The sequence below is a fragment of the Nasonia vitripennis genome, chromosome 4 (assembly GCF_009193385.2).
Source record: "Nasonia vitripennis strain AsymCx chromosome 4, Nvit_psr_1.1, whole genome shotgun sequence".
In the NCBI taxonomy this organism is placed as follows: Eukaryota; Metazoa; Arthropoda; class Insecta; order Hymenoptera; family Pteromalidae; genus Nasonia; species Nasonia vitripennis.
Window position 1 is genome coordinate 30,451,054 of NC_045760.1, and position 11,887 is coordinate 30,462,940.

General features: G+C 38.1%; 3 protein-coding genes across 6 annotated transcripts; 1 reads left to right on the plus strand and 2 right to left on the minus strand.

The window, feature by feature from the left end:
* Nucleotides 1–29: 29 nt before the first annotated feature.
* LOC100679965 lies at nt 30–3,439 on the minus strand. 3 transcript variants are annotated; one of them, XM_008216564.4, is made up of 4 exons: nt 3,338–3,439; nt 2,586–3,227; nt 1,443–2,509; nt 30–1,372 (listed from the first exon to the last, which is right to left on the minus strand). In XM_008216564.4, exons 2-4 carry the CDS (start codon nt 3,218–3,220, stop codon nt 126–128), a joined length of 2,949 nt encoding a protein of 982 aa, XP_008214786.1. In that variant the 5' UTR covers nt 3,221–3,227; nt 3,338–3,439; the 3' UTR covers nt 30–125. The 3 variants fall into 3 exon arrangements, with proteins under 3 accessions (XP_008214786.1, XP_008214785.1, XP_003428085.1); XM_008216563.3 differs by having other exon boundaries at nt 3,323–3,439; XM_003428037.4 differs by having other exon boundaries at nt 2,586–3,224; nt 3,323–3,415.
* LOC100122447 (1,2-dihydroxy-3-keto-5-methylthiopentene dioxygenase) lies at nt 3,162–4,875 on the plus strand. Its single transcript, XM_001606000.6, has 4 exons — nt 3,162–3,664; nt 3,947–4,066; nt 4,146–4,325; nt 4,403–4,875. Exons 1-4 carry the CDS (start codon nt 3,542–3,544, stop codon nt 4,535–4,537), a joined length of 558 nt encoding a protein of 185 aa, XP_001606050.2. The 5' UTR covers nt 3,162–3,541; the 3' UTR covers nt 4,538–4,875.
* On the minus strand, nt 4,664–10,503 carry LOC100114323 (ribonucleoside-diphosphate reductase subunit M2 B). 2 transcript variants are annotated; one of them, XM_001606913.5, is made up of 7 exons: nt 9,759–10,503; nt 7,161–7,223; nt 6,874–7,068; nt 6,552–6,787; nt 6,245–6,473; nt 5,933–6,151; nt 4,664–5,854 (listed from the first exon to the last, which is right to left on the minus strand). In XM_001606913.5, the coding sequence occupies exons 1-7, from the start codon at nt 9,822–9,824 to the stop codon at nt 5,696–5,698; spliced, it is 1,167 nt and encodes a 388-aa protein (XP_001606963.1). In that variant the 5' UTR covers nt 9,825–10,503; the 3' UTR covers nt 4,664–5,695. The 2 variants fall into 2 exon arrangements, with proteins under 2 accessions (XP_001606963.1, XP_003428168.1); XM_003428120.5 differs by lacking the exon at nt 9,759–10,503 and adding an exon at nt 7,520–7,961.
* Between the last annotated feature and the right edge of the window lie 1,384 nt (nt 10,504–11,887).

Sequence of the window (11,887 nt, forward strand, 5' to 3'; positions counted from 1 at the left end):
CCTTATACCCTCTAGTAGAAAGAAGAGAATTGAATTACATTCAATTTTATTTTATAAAAAAGTTACAAAATAGATTCAACTTTATACATTCGAGAGGACTAGTATCAAACGGTAAGGTTCAAAATTCAAATTTCGTCTGTCACTTCGCCTTTATATTTTTCCACGTAATCTCTAAGTTTCAACAGATATTCCTCCTCCTTAACGTTCTTTTCGAAGAGTAATCTGACGATGTCGTAGCCCATCCATAACTTGATGGCCAACGACGAATGCGGCGCCTCGTAGATCCTCAACTTGTCGCTCTCCTGCATACAGACCAACGCGAACTGTTCCAAGGCATCGATCATGAGGCTCAGGTTCAAAGCGATACCCTTGAATTGTTTTAACATCTCCAGGTAAGCGTTTCCCAGAATAGTGTATTCGATCGTGTCTTTGAAAATCATGACGTTGCTCTGAAGACTCGCGCAGATCCTCTTGTAACTTTTGCCCTTTTCTTTGTAATGCACTGTGGACAGCAGCTGCAAGAGGCACCTTAACAGAAAGCCTATGCTGTCCGGTGCCGCGATTTCGGGATATTCGAGACATAGAAGACAAGTCTCCAGGGTCAGTCTTATCAAGTTCTCGAAAATTTCGAGTTCAGATTTAGATCCCAATGTACTTCTAGAAGGTAAGCGGATGAGTTCGCGTGCATACGTCAGGTACTGTTTCTTGGTGCAGTTGAGCAGCATGTGCCGCAATACGTTGTCATCCGCTACATGAATAGGGTACCTCGTCACATCAGACGCGAGCATAGCTTGGTGCAAATTGGTGTAACGACCGATAGATATAGAGAAAGAATTTCCCGGCAGCTGCATGAAAATTTCACACATGAGATCGTCAAATTCATAAAGCTCCAAGAACTCTAAGTACCCCATTATATGTTCTGGAGCACTCAAAAGATGGTCCGATAAGTTGCTGATCATTGTCAGAAGCTCGTCGATTATGTATCTGGAGATGTGATTACTGGTGAGGAGCTTCTGCCCTTGAAAGCGAAACGCTAAAATCAGGTCTCGACTGATCTCTCCCTTTTCGAATCTGCCCACAAGTTTTTGCAGCTCCAGCAAGGTGTATTTAAGGTAGATGAAAGAGCAGGCGTCAGAGAAGAGAAACGGTATGAAAACTTCATTGACGATCTCTGAGACCTTGCAGAAGGTGTAGAAGGACTGCAAAAGACCGGAAAATTTACTCGCGTTCCATCCTGGACCTTCCAGACAGATATCCTGTAGGATTCGCACTGCCAGGGTGACAGTCTGAGGCTTTTGGGCTTTCGTTTCTTGTTCAAATATAGAATGACCCCTATACTCTGAACATTTTTGCAGAGCTATTGTAATGGAACCTGCAATGTTAAATGGTCAGATATAAATAGTGTTTAGGTATAAATTATAGGAAATAAATAATCAACTGACTTTCTCTTTTCTCTGAACACTTTGACCTCAAGTTATGTACCATGGTCTCGTACTTGCTATGGGTCTGTATCTTCAGGACTGGTAGAAGAAGCATCAAGTCATCCAAGATGATAGCAACGTCAGGATAGTCAGTGTGACCTATAGTCATTTTCAGAAGAATCTTTAAAGTAATTCTAGTTTTGAGGCAGAGGAAGAACAGCACTACCCTCAGGTTCTTTGCACTGGAAAAGTTAGGATTTAACATGATGAACCTCTCAAAGTTGGTAATATCTATGACGTTGTCCAAGTTGTCCTCCTCGCTAAATCTCATTATGAACTTCACAGTGATCTCATAGAGCTCTGTGATTTTCAGGTAGACCAAAGCCTTGGCCAGACAGAGTGTATAAAGCTGGAGTTTCTCTGTGTCCTTACCAGGATGGTTGAGTTCTCCTGCCAGATACTCAAAGAGCTCCTCACAGCTGGTCTTGTTGAGCAGGGAAATACTACTGTCGACCGAGTCAATTGCTGAGTTGTCCCACTCCTTGTACCTGCGAAATAGAGCCATCAGGCACTCAAGTCTACCTTCCCGTACTCCCTGACAAAGATCTACCATTTGCAAGCTTTCCACGCTGTTCTCGGGATCGGGTTTCGAGGATATCTGCTGGAGACACTCCACCAGGTGATCGTATTCCTTAATGGTGGAATTTTTGTACTCTTGGGTGTTTTGAATGAAGAAGTAGCATTCTAAACCAACAGCTCGCTGGAGCGTCAATGAAGTGTTTTCCTCGTCGTCGTATTCCGTCCAATTCAGGTAGATGTTGCAGTCGATTTCTTTGACCTTCTGCAGTAAAACGTTGATTAGCTCACGGTTAATTTCTGTGAGCAATTCTTTGAGGACAGTCTCGTCGACCGTTTGGAATGGCTCTTCACCAAATGTCAATTTGTACATTTTCTCCATTTCAAAAGGTATCTCGACCGTGGAATTAGTGGCAAGACACATTCTTACCATTTGAATGATTGATTTCAGCAAAGTGCCATACCTCTTATACTTGTCATCTGTCTTTTTAATGTCTTCGAACCTCAGGAACCTGAAAGAAAATTTAAAGTACATGAAACAACAATATACACAAATTTCTGATGTAAACAGTTGAGAATGTTTCAAACCTTTCATTGCTGAATTGCAAAAGAAGCTCCTGCAAATTTGCAGCAAGTCTTCTAGCCTTCGAAGTAATATCTTTAGTCTGACTTCCAGTGTTTCCGAGGATAATTAGTTTCTTATAAACATTAGGAACCGCTGTTGTAAGGAACTTTGAAGATCTCTCAAAATCTAGAAGATTGATACACCTGGGCAGAACTTCCAGGATCTCTACGCACAAATCCAAAGGCAAGTGTAAGAATGCTTCTGCTAAAATATCCTCAAATCTTAAATGCCACAAAATTTCAATAAGCAGGTAAGTAGAAAAAGGTTGTTGAAAGTCAACCCATTGTCCGTATGTATCATCCTTTGAGAGCAAAGACCGGCAAGTAAAATTGGTGTTGCACAACAGGTACTTGAATGCTTTGATACATAAGTCAGTCTTTCTCAAAAAGACTCCTTCAGTCGGTATACAAAGTGATCCGCAAAGACCTTTAATATCTCTGCACAAACTATCAATGTGAAATTCTATGTCTTCCGTCGATCGAGATGTGATATAACGCAGATTATGTTCTTTATCTTTCTCATCAACTAAAGACTGCATAACCTTATAAAAGTGCTCGATTGTGCAACCTTCTGGCTGCTTTTCTGTTGTGTTTTCCATTTTGCTACTGAAATAAAATCAATTTAAAAAAACAAATTTAAAAAATATTCCTCTGCATAACAGACAATCTATCAATCATCAATCAAAATTCATCCACGTCACCTCCTTCCAAATTACCAATTTAAACATCAGCCAGATCGTATCATACTTATATATTATCACTCACAGACGCTATTATCTTCCCGCGAGACACTCAATCAGCCGGTGGGCAGGGCAACTAGTTACACACTCAAAAACAAAAACCTCTCACAGCATCACCAGTCGCTATACTCACGTCTTCCTTTTGTCGTCTTCCTGAGGTATCAAGTAATACTCGAGGATATGGTTCGCGCTTGGTACATGGACGAGAGTCTGGCCGACCAGCGGCTGGAGCATCACCGGCAACCGCCCGAGTTCCTCAGTCTCGAGGAACTGTTCCGGCGCACCGGGGTCGAGCATTTTGAGGTTAGATTTCACTCTGCGCAGCAGCTGATCGCGCGATTTTTGGGAGGCTCGTTTGTTTTGATTTGAGATTTTGAGATGGACGATATGCCGGTTATTACGGTTTTGATGGTTTTCGATCGATTTATAGGGCGGATGGGGTTTGACCTTTGGTTGCGGTGAGGACGGGTTATATTGCGTTGTTTCTTTATATTTTTCTTACTTGTGATGATATGAGCTTTTAACGTTTTATTGTAATTTATAATGGAATATTTTTAAGATTAGTTGTTATTTTTTGTTGCGCAGGTCAACTACAAAGATTATGAAAATGATGAAACTTTGAAGAGCTTGAGAGAAAAAAGGGGATACAGTTATGAAGATGAAATCACATGCTCTAAGGAATGTTTGCAGAATTATGAGGAAAAGGTAAAGACAGCTATCTAATCTATTAGAATAGTTTTTTTTTAACAACATTTTAATATTTAAACTATTGTATTGATTGCAGTTGAAAAATTTTTTCACCGAACACTTGCACACAGATGAAGAAATTCGTCTTGTGCTTGATGGATCTGGTTACTTTGATGTTCGAGATGACAAGGATCAGTGGATTCGTATTGAAGTAAAAGCTGGAGATTTGATCATCATTCCAAGTGGCATTTACCACAGATTCACGTTGGACGTGAATGTAAAAAAATTGCTCAATGGATTTTTTAATTTCTAGATTATTTAAGGTGCTAAAGGAAATTTGTTTTCTTTTTTCAGGATTACATTAAAGCTAAGAGATACTTTGTTGGAGAACCCGTTTGGCTACCCTACAACAGACCAGTGGATGAAATGGAATGCAGAAGACAATATTTAGAGCGCTTGAAGAATGGTTTCCAAGTCCCAGTAGCTTAACTGTAGAAGTATGATGATAAAGGTGAAGATGATGTATAATCAAAAGATTACATTTTTTAATGCTTGTTATATACTACACATTGTTAACTATTACTAATGAAAGGTAGTAAATAAACAATTACTGAATATTTATTCATTTTAATTCTATATTTCTACTATATTACATTTTCATTAATAAAACATAAAACCATATAAAAGTTTGAAATAAAATCGGTTGAAATTAAGTACCGATTCCAGAGTTAATAAAATAAACTGTTTGTATAGAGATCTTAGATATGAATTATAGGTTTATATTTAGTTTTGATTGCACATAACCATTTAACTTGCAAGCTGAAGTTTCTTACATCTCGAACAATTTTACAATGGAAAAAATTTTGTGAAATAAAAACTGATATTAAATATAATATTTCGTCATTAATATTCATACAAAAATTATAAAGTCAAAAACAAACTTATAATTATTATTATTATTATTTTTAATATCAGAAAATTTTTATTTATTATTATAAACGTGCTTTTGTATAAATATAAATATATCAATAAACAAAAAATAGATGAATGAGACTAATGTAAGAGACTTCTTATAAAATGAAGAATTTTGTCTTAAACTGAATTTGTTATCTTTTTGTATATTTACATGACAAAAATTCTTTATATGCGTGAACGTATAGAATCCCTTTCAAAAAGGCTATTTCAATGAATTCGTATAAAATATTAGTTTTCCTGCCTTACATTGATCGAATTATTAATTATTTTAAAACAATATTACGTTGCATGAATTGTAACACACGAGTAGAAAAATATATTTTTCTAGGAAATAACATTTTAGATTATTTATTATAATCTAATATAAAATATTTTTGAAAAATTCAGTTTCTGTTTACGCTGTATAACGTTATTTTAAAACAATTAATAATTCTAAGTCAAATAAGACATTTTGTCTCTAGTGAATTCAATATTTGTCAGAATTTTCTTAATATACAACTTAAACTAAAAAAAGCGAATGAATGAATTTACAAATATGAATTACGTACTATATGTGCCTCGAAAGCTTTAGGATGTCGGCGATTACTCTTTCTCAGAAAGGAGCACGCTTTCGTTATTCAATTTTGTGTCATAAAGTTATGCAATATTTTAATACTTTTTTTGCAGATATTTTTAGAAGTCCGCTTCGAGCGAGAAGTTGTTCTCGGTTCCAGTTCTGTCCTGCATGACTCCCCACTTTTGGTATTCTCCAACCTTCTTCTCGAAAAAGTTCGTCTTTCCTTCCAAAGAGATGTGTTCCATAAAGTCGAAGGGATTTTCGGAGTTGTAAACCTGAAATTGATTGTTTTTATTATTACTTTACAATTCTTGATTTATAAATAAGAGATAAAAAAATTTATCTTATCTCACCTTTGGACATCCCAATTCACCAAGTAGCCTATCAGCAACGAATTCAATGTATTGGCACATAAGCCTGCAGTTCATGCCGATCATCTCTACGGGCAAGGCATCGGTCAAAAATTCTTGTTCAATTGTAACGGCATCCTTAATGATAGAGATCACCCGCTCTTCCGATGGTTTCTGAACGATGTGTTTGAACATTAGGCAGGCGAAATCACAGTGTAGTCCCTGAGAAGGTAAAAAACAAGACGATTAATTTACATTATACATTTTCAAATGCTTTGATATTAATTAAACGATTACTCGAATATAGATATTTACCTCGTCCCTAGAAATGAGTTCATTGCTGAAGGTAAGTCCAGGCATAAGACCACGCTTCTTCAGCCAGAAAATGGCAGCAAAACTGCCGCTGAAAAAGATTCCCTCGACTGCAGCGAAGGCAATCACTCGTTCGGCAAACGTCGCGCTATCGTGACTGATCCAGTTCAGGGCCCAGTTCGCCTTCTTGGCGACACAGGGAAGTGTTTCGATGGCGTTGAACAGGAACTGTCTGAAATGTCAAATTAAAATATTTAGTAATCAAATAAGACTTTGAATAAAATGAGAATCAAGAGGTGCAATGGTTTACCTTTGTGACGCGTCACTGATGTAGGTGTCAATGAGAAGGGAGTACATTTCAGAGTGAATGTTTTCAATGGCCACCTGGAAGCCATAGAAGCAGCGAGCCTCAGTCACCTGCACTTCCTGGCTGAAACGCTCAACCAGATTCTCATTGACAATACCATCCGAGGCAGCAAAGAATGCCAAAACATGCGAGATGAAGTGCCTCTCATTGTCATTCAGGCGGTTCCAGTCAGCCATGTCCTATAAATAATTTAAAATTATCAATTCAATCACTGTGACATGTGAAACAACTTTAATTTTCAAAGTAGATGTCTGTTATGGTTTACCTTGGAAAGGTCTACTTCTTCTACTGTCCAAAACGAAGCTTCGGCTTTTTTGTACATGTGCCAAATGTCGGGCCATTGGATTGGAAACAATACAAATCTTCCAGGGTTTTCCTTGAGAAGTGGCTCCAATTGTGGATCAAAGGCTGGAGTGGTATCTTTGAAGTCAATTTTCTTGACAGCTTTGTTTATTTCATTCTGCGATGTAATAGTTATCAAATACAGATTTTCATTGGAAAAAATGCTATTTTAAATTAGTTGCAAATTATTATTGCTGACAGGGAACTTACGTTAGCCTTAACTCCGTTTTGGTAGGTAATTGTTGGAGATACACATTGTTTTTTGGGAGATACCTGCAAACAAAGGAATATGTTAATTTTTTTAATAGCTTTCAGTATAGTGTGTATAATTTTTAAAATATTTCTTATTATGATCTTAACATCTTATATTTATTGTGAAGAATAAAACTGCAAGAGTATTATATATTATAACTAAAATTTGGCAATTTCAAAATCAAAATTGAGCTTGTATTTACAACAAAGCACATGGTTTGCTAAGCCTTGATGCCTGACATCACAGTTTATTTTCAAAAATATGAGGATAAAAAGCGATGACAACAACTTTTTTTATGCTTATAATATATACTCACTGTCCAGGGACAGTTCATCCTAAAATCTTTTTGATGACAGTTGAAAATTTGTACGGAATCAACACCTTTTCAAAAAAACAAACGTGAGGTTAACCGCACTGAGGTTAGCATTGCAGCACTGCCCATGACTCAATGAGACAAGCAACGCAGTGCTGAGACTTTATCATCCAAGTCTTTCATTATTGGATCTTATTACTATGCCGTCATAATAAGATAAACAATTAACTTGAGCATCTCATGTGTCTTGGAATTCACCACTTCATGACTGACTGTGTGTAATTAAAGGTGGGATATGAGCTTTCATTATCATTTGATCAACAACTTCCATTGTTCTCAGCAATTGTTTTTTTTTGCAGTTGGCAAAAAGTTTAATAATTTACTGGTCGGCCATCATTTAATTGATATACCGAATTCTATGTTGTTACAGAAATTATACCCAACCGTTCTGATCAATATAAGTCTACATGGAATGTGTATATATACATACTAACAAGCTTTTCTATAGACAGATTTATGTTTTGTTGCCTTGGATTGCCTAAATGCTCCACCCAAACATATATACTTTACAGTACAAAATGAATCTATTTCGAGTCATTAGCAAATTTTGTTTAATTAAATACAAAATTTTATATTTTTATATAATTCTAGATAAGAAATAGCTTGTCATTAATATATTTATGAACGCAGTTTTAAAAATGTATTGAGTAATTGAGTCAGATAGCGCCGAGCGCTTTACCGGAAAAAATCTGAAACGCAATACTTATAGATATCAAGCAAAGGCAAAAAATCGTCCGTTTGCATCACACATAGTTGATAGCTATATATACTTTCTTCCTTCGTATTCGCTATGCAAGTACGATTTACTCCGGAATTTTAATTATATTTTTCAGAACAAAAATTAACGCATTTTACAGTAAGACCCAAATAAATGTAGCTTTGACAAACATTATTTTTTTAGTATATACATATACTCACAATGACAATATTAAACCATTAAAAATTTTTTTAGCGAAAAGCGTAATACACCGCTCGTTCGTAAAAGAGTCCGCGTCATCACGGCAGTCAACGGCCCGCATAATCAGCTGATCACGTATTGGGCGCGGAACAGAGAGGCGCGTCTGATGTTTCCCGCGCGTTTTTTTTTTTTTTGGCGGGCACCGATGCGTGGCGTCTCAGCGCGTAGGAGTACACGCAACCGAATCGACTATTAATTTTCGGAGCAACTTTTACGTGTCGTCCGAAAAAAAATTTGCTAAATTTTCGGCCAGCAGAAACGTTTAAATATAGCCAGAGCAAATGCATCGAGGAAAACGAGCCTAGCAGAAGCTGCAGAGATTTTATGGTTGGCGCATATAATTAACGCGCATTAGTGCATTTCTCTATTCGTTCGTCATTGTTCGGTCCAATACATCGACTAGGGCGCATCTTATGCAGAACTGCAGGATTGACGACTAGTTGCCGGAAAAATCGCAACGTAGTTTTCGAGATTGTTGAATTAAAATTTTGTAGTTTTTGGAAAAATTCGATTTCATCGCGTGAGTACGTATTTGAACTTTTTTTTTTTTTTACACGAATCGCCCTAAAATTTTTTTATCGTTTTTATTGGAAAAATGAAAATTAACTTGTTATTTATAGGTATTCAACTATTCGATCGTTCACGGTTTGTAAAATATCTTGATTATTGTAACGGATGAAGTTCGCCTCGTGGAAACTTTTACGCGAAGGAGGATATGGCTGAACCGTGACGACGAATCAGCCGTTACTCGAAATACTCGTACACCGAATTTTTACATTCGGTAAGTATAAATAGCGCGTATTCAAGTCGTACGGAAATATCACTTTACTCGACAAGCTTCAATGAAAATTACTGCAAAATTCACGAAAACTTGGATTCTTCAAATTCTGAAGAGACTCGCGATAAACCCGACAACAAACAATCCTAACTTCTTCGTTTATCTTGCGCGAGATTATAAATAAGCAGTGTTCAAGCGCCGTTAGTACAGATATACTAGAAAACGTGCATTACGTAAGCAACACGCGGTGACCGATAGGAAGCGAATAATTAGATAAAACTTCACCTTAGAGCAACGAATCATCGCACACGAACTACAACATCACTCGCGTATCGGCCCAAGCAGAAGCGAACACAGACTCCCACGAGTCTTCAAAGCCCCGAAGTCAACGGAAACTTCGCGCGTTTTTCCGAAAAATGTGCCGGAAAAGAAAAGTAAAAACTCACGTTCTTGAGGGAAACAGCCTCCAACTGTCTGAGGACATTTTCCTTGGTCGACACCTTCAGCGCCATGTCAAACGTTGTCGAATTTATCCGGTGGGAAAGTCAAGTAAAATTGAGTATACGATATCAGCTCTGTAGCTGACTTCTGCGTCCTTAGCTCGAGGCCTGTCGGTCTGGAAGTGCCAGCACTCGGCGAGTCTCGTTCAAACTATAACCGGAGGGGGATTCTCTGACCTCCGCCGGGGTAAACACAATGCGGGCCAATAGCCGAGCAGCGCTGTTGGCGCATTTGCCGCCAAAAGTCCCATCTAAACGGCTTCTTTCCTGTTTTTCGGCCCGAGCCTGAAGGGGAAGTTGAAGAATAGGGAAGATCCAGGCCCGAAAGAGGGGCGGGAATGAAATTTTTGAAGGTCCGAGACGCTGGAGAGCTACAGGGCTTCGGTGAAGTTTTCGCGCTCAGAGGTAACGCTTGGCGCCAGATTTTACGCGCGCGATAGTGTTTTTTTTCAATGACGCTTGCCGCTTGTGTTGGACTGTCCGTAACGCACCTTGCGACGCGTCAGAAGCGATTTTTCATCGTTTTCTTATAAGCGAGAAACTTGGCGAAAATGCGGCAGTAACGGCTTAACCAGCCCTGATCATCTTGGCTGCTGAATCCTTGCGTTCGATGGCAAATTCGAGCTTAAAAAAGCGAAAAAAAACCCTCCAAACTGACGGTCACAAAACTTTCAACGCCGCGCGTCACTTTCGCGCACCGTCGAAACGTGTCGGAACGTGAATCCGAATCCTACTCCTCCCACCATCGGTCAGCGCGTTCCGCAGCATGATGAACAAGGGAAGGGAAAAAAAAGTATGTGTATACCGTCGGGCTATTGCTATCTGCGCCAGCTGTGTTATCACGTGACCGAAACAGGAGACGGATGTGAGCTTATATAGTAGGTATACTTATATATACGATACACGCGCAACTGCTATACTTGGTATATTGGAGCTATAGAGATATGAACGTGTTGGATAATGGGATTATCGCAACGCGTGGATCTTTGATGGAAAGCGATTTTATCCGAGATTTCAGGCAAATTCGATATAAGTAGAGGCAAACTGTCAAGTGAATGCTCATTTTTTGTTGTTAATTCCCACTTTATTGATGAATTTTATTTTCTCAAAGTTTCAAATAATTTTCGACCTACCCTGCAAAGTTTCGAGCGCAAAAAATCGCGATTAGACGAGTAAAATACCACACGAGGAAAAGATAATAAGCGCATCGGAGATTCGGCTGCAATTGTGTGCGCAACAGCTGCGCTTACGATGCGTTTCAGACAAGTCAGAACTTGCGCTAGAGGAACGGTTGCGGCTCGTCGGTTCGAAAATACCGTGAAGCGTCATTTTGCTCGCTTTATCGATTTCGCATACCTATGATGTATATATACGAATGAAATGTTATTGGGTAAACAGCGATTTTAACTGATAATTGCGTAACGAGCGATTTTTCGGTGATTTAGAATTAAAATAAGTTTATTGTGCGAGAAAATGTATTAGAAAATATTTTTTGAAACTGTTGAGTTTTGTTGAATTATGTAAGATTTATATACCTATTCCCTCCACGAGTAGAAGTAAAAAAGAAATTTTTTACGTCTAAAAGAACTACCTTTGTTTTATTCGAGTTTTGTTTAAAAATAATACAGCGATTGTCCATTTAGTATAATTTTATCAAAAAAAGTACAAAATTAAGTGATATGTAATCGTTTTACATTGATGGCATGAAGCCATTTCATGCTTCGTGATCACAAGCATCATTTAACGTCGAATAATTCAATTGCCGATATTTTATTGCATCTTTTGTTATGCTTGTACATACATACCTATGCATACAGCCGAGTGAATCGTGCATTTTTTACGTTTGACAACCGCATTCGAAGGGGAATCTCCTTCCACCTTACCGACCGTTGCATAGGTAGGTACATCGCTTTCATCCTGATGCATAGTTCCAGGACTTGATCCGCGTTTTCGGCAGTCGGCTTCTTATCCTCAGGGCCCGTCTACAATGACTGTCACTGTGTGATATCACAGTTTGTCCGTAATACGGACAAGAGAAGCTGAAGTTTTATGCAAAAAGAAAATAGTTCCTTACA